At 39.2% G+C, this 26947-nt stretch overlaps 1 protein-coding gene across 3 annotated transcripts; it reads right to left on the reverse strand.

Moving 5' to 3' along the window:
* Nucleotides 1-111: 111 nt before the first annotated feature.
* On the reverse strand, nt 112-26947 carry LOC130434260 (protein eva-1 homolog A). 3 transcript variants are annotated; one of them, XM_056764289.1, is made up of 8 exons: nt 26729-26947; nt 18170-18387; nt 17684-17807; nt 17191-17343; nt 13699-13842; nt 3171-3311; nt 2494-2655; nt 112-2379 (listed from the first exon to the last, which is right to left on the reverse strand). In XM_056764289.1, the coding sequence occupies exons 1-8, from the start codon at nt 26829-26831 to the stop codon at nt 2003-2005; spliced, it is 1422 nt and encodes a 473-aa protein (XP_056620267.1). In that variant the 5' UTR covers nt 26832-26947; the 3' UTR covers nt 112-2002. The 3 variants fall into 3 exon arrangements, with proteins under 3 accessions (XP_056620267.1, XP_056620270.1, XP_056620268.1); XM_056764292.1 differs by lacking the exons at nt 13699-13842; nt 17191-17343; nt 17684-17807; nt 18170-18387; nt 26729-26947 and adding an exon at nt 10366-10548 and having other exon boundaries at nt 148-2379; XM_056764290.1 differs by lacking the exons at nt 13699-13842; nt 17191-17343; nt 17684-17807; nt 18170-18387; nt 26729-26947 and adding an exon at nt 10316-10548 and having other exon boundaries at nt 148-2379.

Raw genomic sequence — 26947 nt, forward strand, 5'->3', positions numbered from 1 at the left:
CCGATTGGTTCATGACACGAAGTATCGCGAGAGCAAAATCACAGCATTCGTTCTCGCGATACTTCTACTATCACACGCCGATGAGTCGAATAATGCTCGTTCACCAACAGATGGCGCTACACGTTCACTCTTCTCAATGCACTTTATTCAATCAACGCACAACAACAGTCAGTCTCAGATTAAGGCAGTGGTGGACGTTTCCCTATAAAAAACTCCCAAATATCCTGCTGTATACATGAGCTATATTTCTCTTAAGTTGATCTTGCTGAAATATTACTGAAGCAGCAGTAAACATAAACATTCTGTTTTGTGTTATTAAACAATCGGTACAAAACAATCCTCAAAATCATACAAACAAACATTTGGGTCACTTCATGTATTTTTCTGGGCGTATTTTGAAGAAATAAAACAAAATATATAAAACATATAAAAATAACGCACTCTTAAAAATAAATGTTCCAATACCCATTGCATATTTGACACAATACAAAAATCTTAAAGAAATCTTAGGCTGTATCTGCCCTAAAGAGCTCTTAGTTGTTTATGGATTATTTGTGTAAGGTTCTGAAGAACACCGGTGTGTTTAAGAGTGCACAGACAGATGCTCGGGGTCATTTCAATGAATATTCATTGGATTCTGATCCATCATGTAACAAAAATGTCTGTAACACATTAACCGGTCGTAACAAACAGAAAGCCTTTCACGTGCATAGAGCGATCAATCTATAAACATCATTCACCACTGCTTGTGTTGGCAGATTTCATCTTCTGAGTTTAAGGCACGACACTGCTGTGCATTATGGGTTATAAATCACCTCTTTGAGGTTACAGCTGCATCTATGCAGGAACACTTGAAGGGCTTTCATCCTATTTTAGGAACAGAAGCTTTAACAGAAAAAACACTTGGATTGCGTCCCTGAGCAATCAGGCAAGCTTTGCCACAGTATAAAATATCTTATTCAAAAATAGAAACATCAACAACAGAATGTTTAAATATCAAAATATATTTTACAAAGGATGAGATGATTTTACCACACTTTTGGGTGTGTATATATATATATATATCTCAAAATGAAAAAGGTTTATATATCTGTCACGTTTATGCGTTCACCAAAACTCTTATTTTGATATTAATATTTGGTTTCTGTGTCTGTGTTCTCATTGTTTATCTCTTATCATTTGTTTCTATGGTTACGGATCAACAAATGATGAACAGACAAACAAATCAAACACAGGAACAATGAAATCAAAAACATCAAGCGTGCAATACAAATGCCAAAATAAGAGTCCCGGGGCCTGATTCTCAAAATATCCTTAAGAAGAAAATGATTCTTAATATTTTGCCTTAAGAACATTTTCCTGAATACGGGCCCTGTGAACACATAAACTGAGTGAACACGACAATATCAGGGTTGTAGGATAATTCCGAACTGAAATGATAACTGAGTTTTGATTTAATGTGTATTAAATTAAAAAAATTTAACCTGATTTTAACCGCAAAACAATTTAATTCTAGTGTCAACTCAGGAAGTTAAACGGAAATAAATCTCCCATTCTGAATTGCTCAACCCTGATATATCTATATATTATACACACACGGTGGCCTAAAATATACAAATATACTCCAAGTATCCGTTTACATTTTTGGGGGCCACTGTATAGTTTGTGTAAGGCACGTAATTCATTATATTTTTAAAAGTGTAAATGTACAGCGTCTCTCTCTACAGAAGCCGGTCTTCACTGTTTGACAGGCGAAGTGAAGAACCAATCACAGTGCTTAAAGCTTATCACGCCTTTCAGAGCTGCCTACAGACTCCTAGAGTCTTTAAATGGATCTCCCATGAGCCTCAGCTTCAGCATCAATCCAAGGGTCAGGTGCACTTGACCTTTCACCCCAGCACACGGATAAAGCATGCTGTAAAGAAGAGCTTATTTCCACCATGTCACGCATTAGCTGCTTCCAGCTGACCGAAAACCACATCTCCCAACCACATGCAGCGCTTTAATAGTAGCGATTCAGGCTGCGAGTCCCGGGGACATCCGGCTGTCCGTTCATCCATATTTCTCGTATGATTCGCTCTCTCTCCTCCAATCGCTGTGCTCGCTCAAGCTCCTCGGCTGACGCGAAGACGTTCGTATTGAGCGTGCGCTCGAAGCGCCGTTGCCGGCGGGCCGAGAGGTCAGAGCGCGTGTCCCAGTCGGAATCAGAGTCCAGAGTGTCGCTGTCGGAGTTCGCGGGTCTCGGGCGTTTCTTGCCGACTGCGTGACGCGGTTTAAAGTCCGTACGGCAGGAGATTTGGACCACCAGCGCGAAGAGTGTCACGAAGAGTCCAACGCACACGCCGCACATGAAATACAGTGCACAACGCTCCGGGTGTCCTGCCGAGACAAAATGACATCACGTGTCACAACAGAGCAACACACGTCACAATGCAGTTCATGAGTAACGCAAAATACACTTAGCATTTAGTATTAATTCTTTATGCGAGTCACCTGTGATGTAGGTGTAAGCTGACAGCATGCTGCTGATGAGATTCATGACCGGTCGGGTCATCGTGGAGATGGTCGGGATCGGTTCACTTTCTTTATTTCCTTTTGCGGACAGATCCGTCTCTTCTGAATATGGTCCGGAGGTCCGGCCTCGTGTCGACTTCCCTGCGGTGAAATCATTCATTTAATCTGATCTGAATTAAACAAGAATCATGGGACCTTAACAAAACACTTCAAGTGAATCCAGGCCTTCTGAAGTCACACGAGAGCTTGTGTGTCAAATGACCGAGAAGATTTGGAATATCAATTTTGTTTTATGATGGAGCATTTTGTACAGTCATCTAGACACGGCTCGTCCTTAAAACAACATTTATGTTCACAGTAAAGACATTGTGGGTCTAAATCTGATTTCTATGGTACGGTTAAACACAGTTGTAGCTATGGCAACTATCAGCATCCATCAAAGTTCACTGCAGGATTGTGTTTGCGTGTTGTTTTTCATGACTGACTCCAGATCAGTTTCTTCCATTATTCCCCTGATAAAGTCAAGGGGTCCACGTTTGTGAGAATGACCCAATTTCCCGGATCTCTTTCTCCGTGTAAAGATCTCTCCGGATAAAGTGAATTATTTATAGGACCAGATTCGGGATTAGAGTTGTGAGGTTGTGTCGGGTTCATACCTGGTGCTGTGTCAGAGGTCAGAGGCGGGGTCCCGTCAGGAGGGGCACTGTCTCCCACCACATTGGGGTCATGAGGCATAGATGGGGGGGAGGGGAACGACGGATGCCTGGAAATGGATTCCTGCAGGAGTTTCTTTGGGACTAAAGAGAGAGAGAGAGAGAGAGAGAGAAAGAAACGCTTTATTTGTCGATTTCCCGTAAAATCACTTCATAAATCAACCTCTGCACACACAAACGCAGTAATGCACAAGAGCCAAGATTCCTTCTGCCTGTGATGTGGCCACAGAAATGATCGAGTCCATCCAAAACACACATACAAGTTTGTCCTTGTGCGGTATAAACAGTGAAACAAAAGCTAAATTTATTCACAAACGACACTCGGCAGAGTACAAGCCGATCGGAAAGCGGAGAAAAGAAACAGCTGTCAAATATGATTTCTGGATATTTTGGTGGAATATTTTAAGTGCCTTTTGATTAATTATGTAAATAAAATATATAAATGAATATTAGTAGGGCAATTCCAGCTTTATGGATGTGACACTGTTACCAATATACTGAACCATCTGTTTATATTTAGCTAAACCTTTGTTGATAGATTCTAAACATCAGAATAATGTTCAAGCTTTCTATTTTAAAAAAGGGAAATAAACATGCATTATGGATTATGAATGTTATGGATGTCACTTGGCGACAAGCTTTGTAAGATTTCTGTAAATTAAAATGCACAAACCAGAAGCAATAATACCCAACAAATGGAGAAGTGATGACTCTTCATTAACATAAAATATTTATTTAATTTTAACTGTCAATATGTACTGTTTTGGATGGGACACTCCTGAAAATGGCACTTTACGGGACTAAATCATCTCCAAGAGAGACCTCACATGGGTTTTTCAACCACCGAATGTTGACATCTGTGATACTGTAGTTAAATCTTAAAGGTAGAAGCGGACACTTTACGGAATTGCCCAATATTTTATACATTTTTATATAAATATTATTCATATAATATAGAATAGTTGCACAAACAATGCTGCTTGATCAGAAAAAAAAAACTTAGAAACTTGTTTGTTGTAATACATCATGGGGACTTTTAGTAGACAACTTATATGTACACGCTGTATATTCTGTTCCCAAAACCCTCACAGAAAACTGACACACACACACACACACACACACACGCACGCGCAAACACACACCGCAGATTTTTATTCTTTTAGTCAGGTCTGCAGAATGAAATCACAGACTAACACATTAATCATTGTGTGTATGTTTGTGTGTGTGAGTGTGTAATGCCCTTGGAGCAATTACAGCTTACTGATTTAGGGTAATTGGAGGCACATGTGGGCATATGTATATTTATGTGTCTGTATTCAAAAGCGTGTGTGTATGAGTATGCTAATAACAGTTATTACTTCTAAAAGAAAAAAAGAATGAAAAACAAGAGAGCAACACAATATAAAGTCACAAATGAGATTTCTTCCCAATAGTTGGTCTTGGACATCCAGCAATAAGATTTAATGTAGCTCGGCTGAGACTACAGATTTGACCTTTTCATTCCTTGATAAAAACACCCCAGAAATGTCCTCTAGAGTTTAAAATGAGATCTCAAACACTGCTCAGACGTGCCAAAAAACCAAAGTTCACAAGTCAGAGCTTAAATAAACAATACAGAAATTAGAGTTCAAAACGTCAGTATAAGGAATAATGTTTAGGCAACCGGTTGTTATCGCAGAAATAAGCCCGACAGCGTGATCAGTCTTGACTCACACCGTAGGGGTTTAGTTTGTGATAACAGCCGGCTGCTTTTACATTATCCGGCTTATTACACAGCTACTTGACACATAAGAAAAAAACTGCACGTAAAATGTGATTTTGAAATATTTTTAAGATCATTTTGACAAGGAAATGCCGTTTACTTTCGGTTTTAAGGTAAGAAACGATGTTCAAATGTCACGAATACGCAATTTGGTTTTATCATTTGTAAATACAATGTCATATATGTTATTAAAAGATTAATTAGCCAAAAAACCTGTCAAAATTATTTTTGAGAGATTGTTATCTGGGAATAACGAACCTGCAAATGTTGCAAAATTCTGCTAATTCTGGCCAATCGGAATCAAGCATTCCAATGAGCCGTGTAATAAACACAAATAACACAAAGCTAAACAAAGACAAAAAAATAACATGGAATAAATGCTGTCATCAGAGTGTGTGTGTGTTCTCCGGTACAGTGCAATTGTGTTACTGTATGTGCAAACATGGATGTACGCTGCAAACAGACACACTTCACTCATGATGTGTAGAGTTGTGAGACAGCTGGGCCCTCGATACTAAAATAAAGACAACTATTAATAACTCCAGCAATCTCATGGATATGTGTGTGTGTTTTATTCCCACTCATTTATTAGAGCAGGTGTAGGAGATGTTGGCTTGAGTTTAATATGTTATTGTTTAATAGAGTTTAGTCTCGGTCAGCGTGTCTTTAATTCTGTGATGTTTGTTCTTGTGTATCATTTTAAACTCCCTGCATGACAGACACATTCCTGGCCGTCTCCTTACAGTGAAAGTCTGTCACTGTGAGCTGTGTCAAATACCAACCAAACTGCAAATGTGTTTTCATCACATCAAGTCATACCATCTGACGTCAGAAAATTTACATATGATGGAAATATATGTAATGATGTTACTATCCTTTCATCGTCATTTTGGGTACTTATGAAGTCTTTGAACCTTTTTACAACAAATCGAGAATCTTTTACATTAAAACGAACAGTGTCTGTCAGATGAATACATTTATAACATGGTCTGTTTAAACACTCGATTCTAATTGGCTGGAAGGACCGTTTAACGCACAGGTTCCTGCAAAGATAATATATATCAACAAGATAATTATTAAATGAAAAAATAAATTTCACCTGTCTGATCAAAAATTGTATTGCACGTAAGCATCGATAAAAGTTTTAGCTTGGCTAATGACCATGGTATAAGCGGGATAATCCACGGCTGGCAGTGCATTTAATGATCTTAATGCACTTCACAAAGGCATTTAAATCCTTTAATGCATGGCTAGCTGTGGATTATCCCTTACGTAAATCACATAATGTTGCAATGTTCGACTGATCAAACAAAATGATGCTCTGTGCATAGAAACAGAGAGCCAAAAATTTAAGTTAGAAAGCTAATGATAGATCCTAACATGAAAACTCAACCTCATTGAGAGATGTTTCAATGTTTGTTGATGGCTAACTAAAAATAAATGTGTGTGTGCCCAGATCTTATTGTCTTGCTTTAGTTTCTGCACATGATTCATCCAATAAATGCCTTTCTGGAAAGGGTAAAAACACGGAGACGGTTTACGAGCCTGACGCATTCAGAGTCAGATTTCACTGTACTGACCTACAGTCAGTTTCACCAGGCACGGTGTCTGGCAGGAATACATTCTGGGAATTCCCGAAATTCCTTCCTGATCCCTCTCATGCTGTGGTGGAAGACCCTATTTGAGTGCAAGGATACCCCCCACCAACGCACACTCATAAAGGAGTTTTAGTGTGGACACGAGCACATACATGTTCAGCTTATACTTGAAAGAAGAGACATACATCATAAGAGCAAATTAAAAACAGCTAAGACTGAGTGGGAGAAATCAAAGAGGAACGTCTGTCACAGAAAAAAAGTTAACAGGTGTGAAAATCACTTTCAAAATGTTCCATATGACGGTTCACCCCCAAAAAAAATGTGTTCATCATCTATTCACCCGCCATTTTTTCCAAACCTTAATGGCTGTCTATTTCCTTAAGAACACAAAATGAGATATTTTGAAGAATGTTGATAATCAAACAGCATTAAACCCCAATGACTTTAATGGTATGGACACAAAACCACAGAGACATTTCTCAAAATATCTCATTATGTGTTTTACAGAAGAAAGAGTCAGATACAGGTTATGAAGGACACAAGGGTGAATACCTTTCATTTTTCTAAGAGAAGACATTACTTTCTTTATATATATGGATCATTTCTGCAGGGTTTTACACTTTCTATAGTAAGGCAAAATTATATACACATACATTTCATGAAGTCCACAGAATGTTTTCATACACACCATGCAGAAACAGAGGAAAATTGAAAGCGAGAGAGAGAGAGATAGGGAGGGACAGTCCTTTCTCTATGAAGATCCACCTGAACAAACATACAGTCACGTTACGGTATTGTAACTGAATTCAAAGCCTGGTACAGATAATGATACACACACACACTGTTTGTGCTGACACTGCTGACAGGCCCGTGATTACAATACAGACACAAACACACAGGCTTCACCCGCCTGTAAACAAAAAGTTATGCACAAAAGAATCGGATGAGAATGAGATGTAAAGTGTTGCTTCACATGTCTTTGTAACAGATACAAGCAGTTTGATCTGTATGATCCCAAGGACCCCATATATGATTAACCTTTTGTGAGGGACCCCCTTTTCCATCCATCCATTTTCTACCGCTTATCCGAACTACCTCGGGTCACGGGGAGCCTGTGCCTATCTCAGGAGTCATCGGGCATCAAGGCAGGATACACCCTGGATGGAGTGCCAACCCATCGCAGGGCACACACACTCACTCATTCACTCACGCACTCACACCCTACGGACAATTTTTGGACCCCCTTTTCTAAAATATATATTTTTTTTCTGTGTAAAGAAACATTAAAAATGTGTAATATAAATAGTAAATAGGATATTATAAAGACAACACGTTGTTTCCAAACCTAAATAGTCTGCAAAAATTTCACTATGAGTCCCAAAAATGAAACTATAGTGAGAAAAACTCGCTAGAAAGATTCACATATAAACAATTCTGGAGACTAACAATAGCAAAAAAAGCAGATAAACACTGTGGACTTTTATCATTTTTCTGGGGGACCCCTTGGAACCTTCTGGAGCCCCCTAGGGGTCCCCGGACCCCAGTTTGAAAATCCCTGATCTAGATACACGATGTGATTGATAACAATCACCTAACAACATTTTTTGAAGGATCTATTGACAGAAATGCAATATAATATACATAACTACAATAGGTGTATAAAGAACTTACCTAATGAACCTTTCTGTTTTTATTACTTTAGAATGAGCTATTTCTATCTTTAAAGGAGTCATATGACATGGTTTAAACAAATATTATCGTTAGTTTTAGATGTAATGCAATGTGTATACACGTTTTAAAGTTCAAAAACGCTGTATTTTCCACATACGGAGCATGTTTTATCTCCTCTTTGCTCCGCCTCTCTGAAACGTGCAGATTTTTTACCAAGCTCATCGCTATGAAAAGCGAGGTGTGGTATGATTGGCCAGTGCATAGTGATTGGTCGAATACTGCAAGCGTGTCATAGAAATGTAATGCCTCTTACCATATTTGGAACATCAGGTTACAAAGCAATTGTACTGACAGGTACGCCCATCTTAAAATTTTGACGGTCCTAGTCAACTCATACCACAAACTGAGGTAGATTTGTGGCATTTTTGCAATTTTATGTGTCTAATACATGCATGGGCAACTAATAACACAACAAAGACACAGAAAAACACGTATTCACGAAATATGGCCACTTTAACAACGCGGGTCCTGTTGCATGGAATTCATCATGTTATTTCAAAAGTATCCCTACAAGGACAAACTACAGAGCATGTTTGGTAAATACAGTTTCTCCTTCGGCAAAGCATGTTTACATTACAACATGTTTGTCCTGTTTCAGCCACCGTAGTGCTTCGTAAGTGCTCCGCATAGTGGGGGGATGGATTGCCGATAAAATCACAGCATTGCTCCTTTAAACAAAAATGATTTCATATAACTATTAAGGACAGATAGGGGTCGCAGGGCAGGTCTGAAGTCAGTGAGCTGTGACCTCATTATGTCTGGATGCAAATCTAATCTGTTGACTTTGCATTGGAGGTAATTGTGCGAAATGTGTTGAACAAAACTCTTATTGGTGTCTGAAAGCCACTGTTGTAAACTCTGAGGTCAGAGGTCTTGTAAAATCAAATTTAATAGGAATTAAACACTGAAAAACACCTTTTGGCTAATAACACAGGGTTGTAAAAATGCAATTCCTTTCCGTGAAGAAATCGGAGTTCAGGAGTTAAACAATTCAAAGCATCTGTTTACAGTAAACATCATTCATAAGCCCCTGTGTGCTCTCATCTCACACCATTAAAAATAAAGCTGTGTGTGTCAAAACTCTCACTCTCTCCAGACAAATTAGAGTTAATAGGCACACGTCTGGCCAATAAAAACACTGTGTGCTTCAAATATTCCCCTCTCTCTCTCTTTCTCTCTCTCTCTCTCTCTCTCTCTCTCTCTCTCTCTCTCGCTCTCTCTTTCTCTCTCTCGCTCTCTCTCTGTACAAGCCCCTACCCACAAATACACACTTGTGTGGACACAAATGGATTTTGGTGCCCATATAAAGCTCTTTGCGTGTGAGAGACAGTGAATGACTAAAAACAACTATTATATATATAACACTTACAGACAAACATCACACAATAAATAATAAACAATTATAGACTCATTTTAAACCGGCTCATCTCTGTTCATTTCGTCACGTAAACATCAGTGAAATGTCAACAACAGCTGACAATAAGAGACATAAAGATTGTGTCTCATGCTATTAGACTTCTGACCGTCTGGCGCATCTTGTATTTTATTCTGCTCTTTAAACAGGCAAAAGACCATCCAAGGCACAGCGTTTCCTGGACATGACATAAGAATAGCCCATCAGATCAGAGCTCACTGTTTTTAAAGCTGCGTATGATGGAGTGAAAGAGAGAGAGAGAGAGACCAAAATAAAACATCTGCTACAACTAACTCCATCTGTTCCAGCCGTCATTCCTTCGAGAGAAACACGTTCAACATGACCCGGGGGGTTTAAACCAAGGGAACAACGTGAAGAGAAAGAAAACAAAACGACGGATTGTAAGAGGAAAGAGTTGCCAGAAACCAAAAGTGAATATGACAAAGCTTGAACTGGTTTGTAAAAATATGAAATCAAATTCAAGTGTGTGTCTGTTGATCTTTAACTAAACACACCTCTCTCTATACATAAATATACATATCATTAGCTAAAATTCACACAATGAAAGCAGAAACACACTTACACACATGCTGTTGAAAATCTGTTCCACACACACTTTCTCTCTTCAGGTACCTGTGCACACGTGTGTCCCAAAACTCTTCTAATGAAAGCCCGACTGTCTCTTTAAGAATGTTAAACTTCACAACGCTCCTCCTCAAGCGTCCCTCGATTCACGTTTTCCAGAGAGCAGCAGTGACCACCTCACTGAACGCTGAGCGTAAACACACACATCTCATGTTCAGCCCGCCAGAGACACGGCGAGACGGGCGGGAGGGGGTGTGTGGATGTGAGCGAGTATGTTTCAGTGTGCGTGTGTGTGTGTGTGTGTGTGTGTGTGTGTGTGTGAAAGACAATGTGAGGAAAACGAAACAGGAAGTGACATAAGAGACTCATTCAGTGGAGACTGTGACTTTAAATCTCTCTCTCTTTCTCTTGCTCTGTGCTTTTACACTCAACTTACTTTATTTAAATCTAAGAGAACTTTGATCCAGAAGTTAAAAAAACACACCAATAGAAGATTAACTTTATAATCTACCAAAAGTTAAATACTGCTTCTAAATGAAAAGGAACACATATGATGAAGAACATATTGAAAACGTTTATATCACAGTCGTTTAAAACTCTCATTTTGCTAAAATAAAAAGACTGCAATTATTCAAATTTGTCCAATGGTGTGTCTGCAAAAGTTAGAAAAAAAACTAACACACCTCTCTTATGCTATTTTATATGTAAATATAAATATTAATGATATAAAAAAGTTTACACTTTGTTTTCTACCATAGGACACATGAACGATTTATTCGTACATATTCTGACTATGCCTTAAGTATTTATTTTTTCACTGTCTTACCCTCAGATCTTCAATCTTAAAAACAGAAATGCTGTATGAAAATATGACTTACATTCCCTATTCATTTTAAACGTCCGCACACAATGTTAGAACAACGTTTAAACTGTTTAGCAAAGTTACATCATGTTAAAATGTTTTTTAATGGCACTGCACAAACCTTTTCCTTTTAGTTATATACAAGAGAACTAATATAACTAAATATAAGAGAACGCCCTGTTAGCTGAGAAGCTTTCTGACCGGGACATACAGGTCCAGTTCACAAACACAAAAGTGTGAGAAAAACAAACATTTTTATGAAAAATAACGTGTGTTTGTGTTTAAATGTGTGAGTTGTACAAATTGCATCCTCACAATTTCAAACCCAAGAGTATCTCCAGGAAGGCAAAAGCCTCAATCCATCACCGCAAGAGACAGAAAGAGGGAGAGTGTTAATGACAGCACAAACAATCCTTGTGTGTGGTTTCTGACACAGGCAGCGCTGGACCAAAGCATTCGTCTTCCTATTGGCTGACCTGCAGGTATGCAGTTGACCTCTGACCCCAGCCACACCCTCGCAGACCCAGCTACACGTCACGTGTGTGAACATGCATGTCACACTCAAGATCCGGAGCACCGGATAAAACACTTCGTTCCTTTTGTGTGTCTCCAAACAATCACACAGAAAGGACAGCACAGATCTGAGTGTGTGAAACACGTCTGTCTGTCCGTCTGGCTCATACAGACGCAGATTCGCTGCCTTTTAAGGGCAATGGCGTGCCGCAATAAACCACAAAAACTCTATTTTCTCTCTCTCTTTCTCTCGTTTTTGTCTGGTCACGTGATGTCACTCGCTTCTGTCTGTTTCTCCACAGACGAATGTAGTCAGTGGTTTTGAGAACATTAGTCACGGTTACGTTCACATTTATTTTCACTTGTGAAACTAAAAATCGCACACTAGGTATAAAAACAAGAACAGAAACCCCCGAACTATTAAAATGCTCTCTTCACACAGAGTTGATCTAAATGAAGGCCCGGAACACAAACAAATTTCAATACACACTATTTATGTGTATTTTGTCCACACAGGAATGTCAAGTCCAACAAAAGAAAGGGTTTTGTCTGGTCTGAGTACTTCAAATGATGCGATGCATAGACACACCATACACACACACACAAACACACACACACACGCACACACTGTCTGGTTTATTATCTCCATGGGGACAGTCTGTAGTTGTTATGATTTTCATACTGTACAAACTGTTTATTTTGTCCTCTACCCCTAAACCTAAAGATCTTAGAAACCTTTTGCATTTTTGAGTTTTAAAATATTGTTCTGTATGATTTATAAGCTTTTTTGCCCACGGGGACCACAATTTTGGTCCCCACGATGACATGAGTCCCTATGCGTTGGTGAGCGTTCAGGTTTAGGTCCCCTCCGGGATATAAAAACAAGCCCACTCACACAGTGAGCCAAGTTACTTGTTTTGTTATCTAACGTTTGCAATAACACAAACCAACTGGATTCATGTGACTGTATGTGTCATCATTAGGAAACAGATTAAATCATGAAAATCCCTCCGATGTTATCACAGAGATGTTTGCTCGGTGTGTTTCACTGATAAAAACTCAACTACACTGAAAAATAAATGCTGAAATCCTGATAAATGACAGATATGTGACACAAAAGTAAAACTGTATGACTGGTGTTTGATGAGGCTAGCATCATGTTAAAGTCATCCTTCATGTTTGTGTTACACACGTGAATAAAACGCAGAGGTGTGTTTTACTCTTCTAAACAATCAACTTCAATTTATGATCTTTTAAAATCCCACAGACCAACACTACAGAATGAATCTGAGTGCTTTATACCTCTGAGACTTATGAAACAACCGCATAGAAACCCATTAAACCACACCAGAACATTTTAGCGACCACATTGTTACACCCAACAGAAACGTTTTGTGTTCAGAAACAAGCAGATTAGTCAGAATATTTTATAAACGGTTTGTGACAATCAGCAGGTGCAGATGGGAATGCGTTAATGACAACTAATAAAAGACAGATATGCAATAAACAACGTGTGAACAATGAATCGTTTCCGTGTTGGTTTTCTCAACCGACAACCTCAACAAACATCTGAGGAGGCCTCAAGATGCCTTAAAATGACCGTAAATAAGACTAAGCATTACGAAATAAAATAGGCAAATAGCCTTTGCATCTTTCAAGTTATGCCAAGCTAGAGAATATTTCATCGGTTACAAAATATAAAAGGGGTCTTAAAATATTGTGGACGATTAAAACAAATATTAAGTTTACAGTAAGTCATTACTGCCCTCTATTGGTCAGAGAGATGTTTGTGACTCTTTGTGCATAAAAGTTCTTTACCTTCATGATGTAAAATTGTATAAACACATTCCAGCACTCGACGATTAAACGCTGCAGTAAAAAATTAATAAAATACTTTTTGAGAATTGTATCAGATGGTTTGAAACACTACGTAGAGCGGCACATGTACATGTGTGTGATTAGACATTGCAGTGTTAATAAAGAAATAGAGTATAAAGTGAACTCACCACAGGTGTGGATCACACTGAGGTATTTGCGGGTGCCACGGTAACAGGGGTCTCCAAACTCTTGCGTTGAGGCCCGGACCACACAGGTGCGTTTCCCCTGGCAACGTGATGTCATCACCTGCAGAGCAACGTCTGAAGAGCAGTCTGAAATGAGATAAGATTGTATTAGTGTTGGTGTGTATGCTAGTGTGTTTGCATGTGTAAGAGAGAGAGACAGATTGTGTACATGAGTGTGTGTGTGTGTGTGTGTGTATATATGTATGTAATAGAGAGAGAGAGAGAGAGAGAGAGAGAGAGAGAGAGACCCCTCATGTCTGGGCCTGTCGTCTGCGTGTCATTATGTCTTTAACACTCGATTTCAGGGATTCTGTGGGGGCGGAAGAAACTGCAGTCACATGCCAAAACAGGACATGCCAAAATATTCACATAACATTCAATCTTATACACACAAACACAGATTGACGCCGCAAATCATCTGACGCTGTTACTTTGCTAGCCATGTGAACTAGAACACCGTATGGCAACAAAGTACCAGACTTATGAAAAAAAGAAAAACACCCCCACAGTCTAAATGTGATGGACCATTTACCGATCCATTAACACAAGCCAAAGACCTGACACACTATCACTCATTCATGAGAGAAACAGAGAAGAGGAGGGTGAGATCTGACGACCGGAGACGTGTCCCTTTACCTCAGGACTGATGGCTTTAACAAATGCCGGAGGTCAAAAGTCACAGGGCCGTGATGGTAAATGAAGATATTCTCGCTGATACAGATCTGATTCATGAAGAGCCCTAACAACCAGTTCTGTCTAAGTTAAAGATGAGGAAACTATTGACAGGTCTGCTGAGACACATCACCTGTTACACACTGATCATAACACATCTGCATCTCTGAGAATCTAACGGTTCCGCTGCCTGCTGCACAACCAGAAACTGGATCCACGTAAGAGAGGCGGTGACCTTCAGACCTTCCAAAAGAGATGCTCTACACTGGGTTCACAGCTCTAAGAGGGGTAAATACAGGGTGTGGGAATTCTACAGACGTCTACAGAGACCAAACATTTTTGTTGCAATCTTGTTTTTTTAGATTAGAAATCGTTATTGTAGTATTGAAATAACAGAAGTGAAAACTGTGATCGGATCAAAATTGCTATATCAGATATCAGATATAATTCTGCTTTAACCATACATAAGACTATACATTAAAATAATCAAAATAAAACAATATGACATTCACTACAAAAGACAGACAGGCAGACATAGACATATCAATAATAGACAGATATACAGAGAGATAGACAGAAAGACTGACAGACAGACAGACAGACATACAGATAAATAGACGGATATATAAACAGACATATAAAGACAGACAGACAGACAGACTGACAGACACATAGATAAATAGACAGATAGATAGACAGAAATATAGATTGACAGACAGACTTACAGATAAATACACGAATATATAAATATATACAGACAAATATGGACTGATAGATAGACAGACAGACACACAGACAGAAAGAAAGACAGACAGACAGACAGACAGATAAATACACAGACAGACAGACAGACTGACAGACACATAGATAAATAGACAGATATATAAACAGACATATAAAGACAGACAGACAGACAGACAGACAGACAGACAGACAGACTGACACGTAGATAAATAGACAGATAGATAGACAGAAATATAGATTGACAGACAGACAGACAAACTTACAGATAAATACACAAATATATAAACAGAGATACAGACAAATATGGACAGATAGATAGACAGACAGACAGAAAGAAAGACAGACAGACAGATAAATACACAGACAGACAGACTGACAGACACATAGATAAATAGACTGAGAGATAGACAGACATATAGATGGACGTCTTACAGATAAATACACAGATATATAGAAGGACAGACAGACAAATATAGACTGATAGACAAACCGAAAAGACAGACAGACAGACAAATAAATAGACAGATAGATGGACAGAAATATAGATAGACAGACAGACAGACATAAAGACAGACAAGCTGATGGACAAATATAGACACATAGACGAACAGAAAAGACAGACAGAAAGATAGACAGACAGACAGACAAATAAAGACAGATAGACAGACAGACAGACAGACAAGACAGACAAGCTGATGGACAAATATAGACACATAGACGAACAGAAAAGACAGACAGAAAGATAGACAGACAGACAAATAAAGACAGATAGACAGACAGACAGACAGGGTGGAATTTGCATCTTAACGTAGTAGACCAATCACAGCAGAATTGACCATCTGACCAATCAGAACAGAGTAGTTTGACAGAAAGGAGGGGCTTAGACAGATGAATCGGTGAACGCATCATCTGAGAGTCAGTTAAGAAATAAGGTTATAATAACTGCCTATTATTAGAAAATGAAAGTATTTTTACGCAATGTGTGTACGTAAACTTGTTGTTGTACACTCTATAAAACCAAGTAGAATTATTTAACTTAACCGTTTGAACAGGTACAAATATTTAAATACGATTAAAGTAAGAATGATTCTTATAATCTACTGCAATTCTATTCTGAAAAAAAAGTTTTTGAAGGATTTTTTCGGTCCATGACTTTGTTTTTCTGTACACAAGTGAAACACACTGTGCGCTTCATCGATAAGCAAATGTTGTAAATGAGTCCATAGAGATTCAGTGTAAATAAGCCTCTACAACAAAATAAAAGAAGTGGTCACGTGAATGGATCAAATGCAGGTCTCGACCCCTCAATCTGGTACATTTGCTCTCCCGGTGGACACACCCAACAACTCCACAAAACACACAACAAATAGCAGAAGTCACCTAGAGCCACATCCCTCACACAATACAAACACAACACACACATCACTGAGTTTATTCCTGCCTTCTCACTGCGTGGGTACTGACGTGACAATAGTATCTAGTGTGTGTATCCATTGCACACACACACACGCACATGTGTGCACACACACACATAGCCTCCAGCAGCGTAAGAGGAGATGAGATCAGACGCCCGTCATCTAAAGACATAAAGACTGTGTCTATCTGGATGAATTTCCTCCCACACATCCGAGAAATTTCCTTGAATTCAAACATGTGCGTGTGTTGTTTTCTACAGAACACCTTAGACACACACACACACACACACACACACACTGGCACAAAACCCATCACTCCTCTGATGTTGTGACAGTAACAATAATACAAACTGAGGGCATCGTATTCCACACGCACACATACAAACATGTACAAACAGGAGAAATGTACGGATGAAACCGAGCACCTGATGTGATGTCAGTTTGCACCTGCGCAGGTGCAACGAGGCGTGTGTTTTTAAGTTAGCCTATTAAATGTGTGAGACACCAACAGATCAAAATAGACAGCTTAGTGTTACTCTCTTTCAATATTTTTACTTAAACGGATTAAAGTAACATATGTTTGTCAAGAGTGAGGCGTTCTTACCTACAGATGGCGCCCTCATGTGGTGTGGAGGACATTCTAGTGTGCCGCGCTGCGTGCGGCCGAACATGGCGGAGTAAACGGCGATTTGCATCCCGGTCTTACAGCCCAACCTCAAACGCTCACCATCACACACAACTTTACTCTTATACTCGTCTAGAGAAAACACACAAACACGGTAGTTTGAAACAGCGTTTATCACAAACAAGCTATTTCTGGAAGATGTGATTTGATCTTTTGGGAAACTCAACACACACAGGTATTACATCGATCCAAAATTTATCTAGAAAGTATTCCTAAGAAAGAAAATTATACACTGAAATATCCCTTTCACATAAATCTGTGTGTGACCGAGTTTCATAGAAAGCATGAGCAGCAGGGCGTTATTTTACAGATCTGCGTGGTCTGAAATGGACCGCTTTCTCTTTGCTCGGCTAACAAACCCCAAAAAGACGCACAGACGCGACAGACGTGTCCACTGAACACCAGAACTCACTCGGTCGGCACTTGTACTGCACGCTGAGGTATTTGCTGACGGCTGGACACGGATCCGTCCCGAACAAACGACTGTTGACAAGAACCTGACAGCTTCTTCTGTCTTCACATTCATCCAGCATCTTCTGCAGAGAGACAGGATGAAAGAGAGAGAGAGAGAGAGAGAGAGAGAGAGAGCTCTTTTATTCAGCTTTCCATCAGTAGATTTCTTCCCTGTGGGCATGAAAACACTCTCTGTGTAATTGTACTCCGGCCTCTGCGTGTGTGTGTTTACAGTGTGTGGTTAGAAAGTGTGCGGTCGTAAATCATGCGTGTGTACGCTGTCTGCCTCTGTACATACATATACATGACACTCAAATATTTAGGAAATTCACTAACTACAATCAGTACATATTCCTTGTCTAACATTGCAAAAAATCTGCAGTCCTATAAACACCTAATTGTCTTTACAAACTAAAATTAATAATTAACATGTACGTATACATACCTGCAGAGATGTTGACACATGACAGGAAGTGATGTCATTCACTAAATGTGTCCCAGCGCTGCTATAAGTGGACGGGCACTGCGGTGAGTGGGCGGAGTCTCCTCTGCCGTAGAATGCGGATTGAACCGTGACCGACGTTCTGGGCGGACACTGAAGAGTCAGGAAGTCTCCGTCACACGCCTGTTCAGTATAATTCCTCAGCACACGGGACAGATAACCTTCCACAGAGAGATAACAGGGTGAGACTGTTACTACGGCAACCATTATTGGGCCAATAAACAGTAACTACACAATAACTTTCTATGTGGATAACATATCTGTCCCCATTAATTTAACGTAGAACGAGTGGAAAAACATCCTGTTCGGATATAAAGTGACACGATATTGAATGATGTCACAATGATTTTCAAAAGTGAAAATGTTGTTTTAATTTAACACGGATTTATTAATGGCTGGAATCCATTAATACATTTTTCTATCATATTTGAAAGTTTCAGATAGAAACACACTAACTGAACCAATCTGCAGACTGGCACAGACTTTCTCCAGCAAGACCAGCCTGAAAATCTGGTGTAAAATCTCAGCCAAAGTCGTGTAGTGTGTTTTAGCCTTAAGACAAGCAAACCCAGTATAGTCTAAAATCATAAAATAAAAAAATGTAGAACGTAAGAAAAAACAAAAACACACTTCTTACATACACACACACACGATTATACAAATATTCAACATTTGAATAATATATGAAATAATTTAAGCTTAGTGTTAAGTAGATAGTGCTTTTACTTTCTGTACATGAAGTTGCAAAAAAAGGAAGAGGTGTTTTAACAGACACACACACACAAACAGCCATGCTGAGTGATGTCATTTCTGTTCAGCAAGAGAACAATGTAAACACAGAAACACACAAAGCCTCAAACATTACCTCAATATACACAACCAGTTCAGACCTGTAGCCACTGGACCACCTAAGCTTTCACACACACACACACACACACACACAAACCTCAAGCCATATAGAGACTTACCATTACATTAAAGTAATGGTCGGCTCTTCCGACTTGGACAAATAACATCCACCCAGAAGACCCCGACACTGTGGTGGTCCCTTCATCATGTGAAAACATCAACCGCATTTATTCATAAAAGTCAAATCTAGCTCACACCTCTGGCTCAAATGGCTTATGTATTAAAAACACGAGACACAACATTTGTTGAATCAGTCAGATTTCAGGAGTACTTTTTAAAGCTCATGAAATACTTTAAAACAAACACACACACTCACGCAGGCACACACACGCTGAAGGCCTCCAACATCTATTAGTCTAATGAGAGCAAAGCAAACAGTTCCATTCATCTGTCACTATAGCAACACACATCACCATGCTGACCTCAGACAAGACCCACAGGAAAAAGGGGCGGGGCTAAGAGGAAGAGGAAACGCATGTTTACCTTTCCTAAATACGTCATTCATCCGAGATGCTGTGAGTGATTGTGTCATAAAAAAAATCTCTAGGACAGGAGTTTCCATAACTGATATTGCGTGTCGTAATAGACTTCCAAACCTGAGCTGAATATCATCAGACAATAAACGTATGATGTAGATGCGTGGTGCATCACCTAAAGACGTTTCTTACATTAATCAACACATGACTATTAAATAAATAAATGAAGATGACGTTGAATTGGAAATTTGCTCAACTATGTAGGAAATGGAATGCATGCACACATCCTTTAATTTGACAATTTATGGATTACCATAAAAACATATCTGATAACTGAATGCCACCACCGACCAATCAGAATTGAGTATTCTAGAGAGGAATGTAATAAGATAGTGGACCACAGAAAGGTCCATTCCACGGCTTATGAAAAGAAATACTGTTCAATCCGCACCGGATTCATACAGCGCTTTAGGGTTCAGAACACAACTCCTCATGCTATTGTTCTCAGAGAGAAGCCAACATTCCATCCGCTGATTGACAGCTTTTTTCACCTATCACGGCTCGGATGACAGGAAACACCTGCGTCAGATCTCCAATCAGAGAAGGGCCTCGATAGACGCTGCTCGTGAGGATATGAAACGGTGTAAAGTTTAAGCTCAAAGCTCAGGTGGAGGTTCACCTGTCCTGTACACAACAATAAACACGAGAGAATAATAAATCAGAACCTCACAACAACACTGATGTAGTTTATTCCATTAAATATGATCAATTTTTGTTAATATTGATACAAATAACAAAACAACCTTATAATGTTTAGAAGTGCCTGTATGGTTTTATTTGGTCTTTACTAAAAAGCATTCTCACAACAAATCTACTCCAGTTTAACTATTGTATTTGTATTAAAAACTAAATGAATGCAGTTGAAAAAGATGGTTACAAAACTTTTACCGTAATAAAACTTTTACCGTAATAAAATGTATCCCTACTGAAGTATTTAAAGCATCCAAGGTAAGTCCTCTATTGCATGCTTGCATCATCCAGATCAAACAGTGAGGTCACGTGACATGCACGTAGTATGCAGATTTATTTACTTTGTATGATAGTGTGAGTAGACTGTTCATCAAAAGGCCTTTTTCGCCTTTATGAACCGACAGGCGGATGACATCAAAGGATGACATCGCGGTACTTTGCGGCGCTGTATAGAGTCCAACAAGTCTAGAGCCTCTATTGCTGATCATGTGACCGCCAACGGTCATGAAGGCTTTGTCATGTGACCTGAGGATACATTACAACACGACCCAAGAACAGGAGTTGTTTCAAAGATGCCAAGAAACAGATGCAGATAGAGAGAGAGAGAGAGAGAGAGAGAGAGGTGAGATTCTTTGGGCTGGGGTTTCCCTCTGTTTGAAAAATGCTACTCTGTGATTGGTGGAGAGGGATGAGGGGTAAATTCCACATGTCTGCAGATGCACATGCACACACACACACACATGTTCTATGTTATATGTGAAAGGTGAGCTGTGTGTATGTGTGTGTGTGTGTGTGAGTGTGCTGCATTCTTTCTCAAGCTTGTCTTAGAAAAAAACTTTCAGAAACCAACCACTGAACAAAAAAAGACACAAAACATTTCAGAAATATTGTGTTTTATATGCAGCATGTTACACAAAACAACATTTCTCCTGCTTCATTCACTTCCATCAATCAAACTGTGCAAACATTCACTAGACGCTAAAACTTTATTCCCCTTCACTGGAGGAATTAACACATGCTTAAGAAGTAATTCGAGCCAAACCACGGCCGTTAATCTTCAGATAGACCACAGCGTGATTCACAGAAGCAGCACTGAACCTTCTTCACTGAGGCCCACGACGTCTCTGCAAAACGATACGGCAGAACTGAGCGGACACAGAGAGGAGTTCCCTCAACCCGGACGCAGCCGGTGGTAAAACTTCATCATCCAGTGAAAACCACACACACATCTGACAGAGGCCTGAGGGACAGACACTGGTTAACTAAACGCATCAAAGCTCAAAGCACTCCATTTATTCTAAAACCGAATTAACCTCAGGATGTGACCTTGGGTTCAACATTGACACTTGACCTCAGAGATCAGGAAACAGAGAGAGGGAGAGAGAGGGAGAGAGAGAGAGAGATGCCAACGATGCACACATAAATTGAAAATTTAAATTTAGAGGGAGAGAGAGAGATGGAGAGAGAGAGAGAGAGAGAGAGAGAGAGATGGAGAGAGAGAGAGTGATGGAGAGAGAGACAGAGATGGAGAGAGACAGAGAGAGAGAGAGAGAGATGCCAATGATGCACACATAAATTGAAAATTGAGAGAGAGAGAGAGAGAGAGAGAGAGAGATGCCAATAAAGCAAACTGAAATTGAAAACTGAAATTGAGAGAGAGACAGAGAGAGAGAGGAAAGGAGAGAGAGAAACTTAAATTTTTTATTACATTCTCATGTCAATAAAGTACCTTGAAATTGAAATATTGAAATATTTAGAGAGAGAGAGAGAGAGAGAGAGAGAGATTAGCAGTTTAAACACAGATCAGCTGAAGGGCTTTATTCACATGCAGCTGGATCTCATGTTTAAAGAAACAGTTCCCCTAAAAAAAGCCTCTATACTGATTTTATTCCTCATGAAACACAGAAGAACAAGCTCAGTGTGTTCATCATAGGACGGCGTTTAGTGAGGCATATACATCCACATAAAACTTGTTGTCTTCTGATCCTCAGCCACTCCTCTGAATCTCTGGAATCTCCTCCATTCTTGTGTTTAAGCCTAAATCATCTCTAAAGGTGTCAGCGGATTCATCAAACTATTCAGCGCATGTTGTTCTTTCCGTCACGCAAACACCTGTCACACCCATGTCTGAGTCCTGTCTGATTCCTACACAAAGACATACACGGTAGAACTGTCCTCAGGTCTGTCGGATAAAACAATACTGAATGTGAACACACTCCTGCCTAAATGATAAGATGTCATTTTAACTTTTGTATGATTTGACTAAGCAGCTAAACGTTTTTCTAAGGTGTTGTTGTACAGAACTGCTACACAATAAACAACTGTGGCACTGCATGAACCAGTGATTTGCAAAACCAAAACAGGTTGCAGTAAAATACAGAACGACAAATTCTGTTTTTCACATATAAGCGATGAACCTTAAGGAATGAAATACAGTAAAGTTCAATTATTCTGCTGTTTTTTGTCTAGACGTCTTTACAGTTTTGTAAGCTACACAGAGAGAGAACACAAGCTCATCTCTCTCTCTCTCTCTCTCTCTCTCTCTGTTTATTTATCTCTCTATCATCTGCCTTTTGTTTTCTAGATTTCAGCACTACTTTATTCGTAATCTCATATGTGTCTCTTGAGTTTCAGAAAAGATCTTATCAATGTCCTAAACTGTGCACCAATTGGACAAAGCCATACACTAAAGCCAATGGATCTCAACACAAACACACAAAATGATTTTTAAAGCAACCCCACAAAAATGAAATTCCATGTCATGTTATCCAAACCTGTATGACTTTCTTTTGCACAACACAAAAGAAAACAATTGAAGCTGTAGAGCAAAACAACTCTGAATTCCATTGTATGAACACAAACCCACTGAGACGTTTCTCAAAATATCTTCTATTGTGTTCCACAGACGAGTCACATACAGGTTTTTAACCACATGAGATTGAATAAATACTGAATATGTATTTTGCGGTGAACTGTCCCTTACAAATCTCTCAAACTGTCTGAACTTGTGTCCTTCTTTTGTATAATCTGTTTTTTATTTCTCAAAAGGAATTCTGTGAAAATCATCAGAGAAGTTAAAACTTCAAAACATCTGAGCTAAGAAAGAGCAACCTGCGAGCAATAACATTCACGTGAACATAAATCAGCATGATGAACATGTACGGACAGATGAGTTTATTTCTATCGGAGATGATTGAGATCTATCACATGATCAGACGCTCTGGTGTGTCTGCACATCTGATGTTCAGCGTTCTGCCGCAGACATAACATGTCAACCACAGGATCTGTTTAGACACCTCACCTGACACTGTGTGTGTAAGTGTGTGTGTGTGTGTGTGTGTGTGTGTGTGTGTAAACCAGTCATTGAGACAAATTACAAGGAGTTATTAAAGCTAAAATGAAAATTGTGTTTTGGATGCATCCCCAGCATGGGATGTTGGTTTGATCGAAAACGTTTTCTCACCAGACTTCATGTTTTCTTACAGCTTCACTACCAAATCATTCTTGTTAATCTGGCTTCAAGATATATCAAAATGATTGGAATATTTCGAATGTGACTACGCAATAATGAAAGCATTTTATTACTTCAAGTTGCACATGGCAAAGAGTTTTAGATCGATTCAGATATCAAAATAAAATATAAAGCTTTTCAATATTTTATTCATATAATTTGAATAGATTTAAAAAACTTTAAGCATTATAACAAAGTCCGTTTACGTTAAGCCTTCCTTGTTACAAGCATATTTTTGTAATTTATGATTGAACCTGATTATAGACTGTGACATTACTTTTGTTCGATGAGCTTAAATTACCTCTAAAATCAAGTTTTTCAAAGTCGCTTCAGCTACTACGCATGTACCTGGCATCTACCACGACCTAGAGAATCGTCAGTTTTTGACGATTGACGACTGGATTTTTTCCTGGAAGGCCATATTGAGCGTTGCATTGCTCTTCATTCATTATAATGGCAGCGGCGCATAAATATATACGAAGAGTTTGGTTCTAACATATTTTTTTATAACATGTTTTTCTAACATGCATTCCATCTAATATCAATCAAATTGCAGTTGGTTTGTAAAGCCATGATACCTAAAAATACACAGTTAACTAACACAATAAGAAAATGATAAAATAATAAAAAACATGATTTTTTTTAAACTGATTTATCTCATTTTGGAACCAAACTCTTCTTATCTTGATTATAGTATTGCACCTCGCATTTTTTAGCAAGATATCACGTTTTTCTTCAATATCATGAAGACCTACTGGTCAACCAACACAAACCATCATAAACTAGCCTGAACCAGGAAAGTAAATGCTGGAATTTTTGGCAGATATGTGTGTATCTGAGCTAGTTCACACGTGACAACTAGGGCGTTGGTATGTGGTTGCTAAGGTGTTTTGCTAAGCCGCTGGAAGAGTGTTGTGAGCGTGTGCTTACTAAGGGCCCCCGGGTCTCTATGATTCCGGTTCCACTTCCCTCCTTTGATGTAACTGTGTTCAAATTAATGTAAGGTCAATCATAAACCACACTGCAACACAATTCAAGGTTTCAGTTAGCACCACAAATGAACAAAGAATAAAATGTAGGAAAACTGTGTGTGTGTGTGTGTGTGTGTGAGGGGTCTGAAGGGGGATAAGGATTCTTGAAGTGTGTGTGTGTGTGTGGTGGGGGTCTTTTCTACAAACACATAGCAGGGGTTTCAAGTTCCACCTCCGGAACCAAGTCCTAAGAAAGCTCTCTCTCTCTCTCTCTCTCTCTCTCTCTCTAACACACACACACACACCTTCAACCTTTTGGCTTTTTAAAAATTTTAAACATCTCTGATTTCAATCATTTACAAATCTCACAAAAAGTATATCAAAGTGTGCACATTATTTTCTTCTTCTGTAAAGTAACATTCGGTAGAAAAATTACTAATCCAAGCGAACCTAAAAAAGTCATTTCATGGTGACTTTAAGAGCTAAACACATGAATGAAAGACAGAGGCATTCCTCTAGTTTTAATGGTGGATAAGGATCCATCAAATGGTTTGACCCCAGTTGACCCCTTGACCCTTTAACAGGCGCACATCCCATTCAGCGCCTCAACAAGCCCCGCCCACAGCTTTATGACCACTTACACTGTAGTGAACACACATTCAATGAATCTAAATGCGTGTGTGTGTGTGTGAAGCCAATTAACTGAGATAAAACACAGCACACACACAAAGGCACGAGGTTCCTCTAGAACAGATGTACAGGCCGTTGCTGAGCAACAGATGCTTCGTATCTATCGACAACTGCTGTCAGTCTCTTCAAGCATCTGTCAATCAAGCAGACATTCTAAAGGCTCTCAGCTCGGGACACCTCCGGTCCGGTCGTGGTCTGAACCAGCAGAGGTTTTTTTATGAAAGACTTCGGTGTGTTTCTGCCTTTTAGGTAATATTTCTTTTTTAAGGACGGAGTGAATGTCTTTGATCCTGACTGAAGCAGGTTATACCTTGTCCCATGAAGGATCAAAAGAAACTACATTGGGCTACAAGAAAACAAAGGGTGTTTTTGATCCATTATGAAGTTGTGAATTATTTTCCACACCTGTTCACCGCAGGCTTCATAACTTTTCTTAAACTCTTTTGAAATGTGATGTTTTGTGAAAAGCTCTATACGTGGATTACTTTAATCTGCTATAAATATATTCATCTACAACTCATGGCTAAAGCAATAAAAGCCTCCTGGTGGTGGTCCAAAGAACAAAAGTCTTTTTTTTCCTCTAAAGAGCATTTGAGTTAATTAGAAGAAACACATGCAGGCACCACAATCCCCCACACAGATGAGATATAACTCAGAATGACAACTATTTCTGATTAAAACACAACATGACAACACTCATGACAAAAAAGTTTCATTTCTGATTTGTAACCTCGTCTTTATCAAACCTCCATCACAACCCTGTTTCTTTTCCACACGAATATAAACAATTTGTGTCCATAAAACCAGTGCTCTCACGCTCTCGTGTATTCTATTTGCTCATATAAATCATTTTGTGAGATGTGTGTGATCAAGATAATACCCAGTGAGCGCGCGCACACATTACTCCTTTGATCGCGTCGGTCACGGAAGTTCCCGCGAAACGATCTGTTACAATGTTTCACATTCACTCAAATCCGCGCAAAAACAAGAGAACAAACAACGCGTGAAATCTATAAGATCTTATAACCCGCGTTTGAAACATCATTAAAGTGAAATGATCACAGTACAAACTGGTCATATGAACTAAGCGTGCAGGAACTTGAGAACATTTAAAAGGCAAAAACATGCGTTTGTATCATTCCATACAGTATAACTATTACATGCATGAATAAAGGTGATGGTGATGCTCAAGTACCTGAGAACTCCTGAGAACTCTTGGTGAACACAGCCAGACACGATATTCCCAATAACAGCAGTGAATATGAAACATCAGGGGAAAACATCATTAAATCTGTCATCCGATCAACAGTCCGATGAGTCCCGAGGTGATCAGACTGAAAGAGTCGCTGCGGGCCATAAATAAATGTCTGATTCCATGACTACAGTCTGGAGAAACTCAGACTGAGCCAAACCA

Source organism: Triplophysa dalaica, chromosome 13 (genome assembly GCF_015846415.1).
Source record: "Triplophysa dalaica isolate WHDGS20190420 chromosome 13, ASM1584641v1, whole genome shotgun sequence".
Lineage (NCBI taxonomy): Eukaryota > Metazoa > Chordata > Actinopteri > Cypriniformes > Nemacheilidae > Triplophysa > Triplophysa dalaica.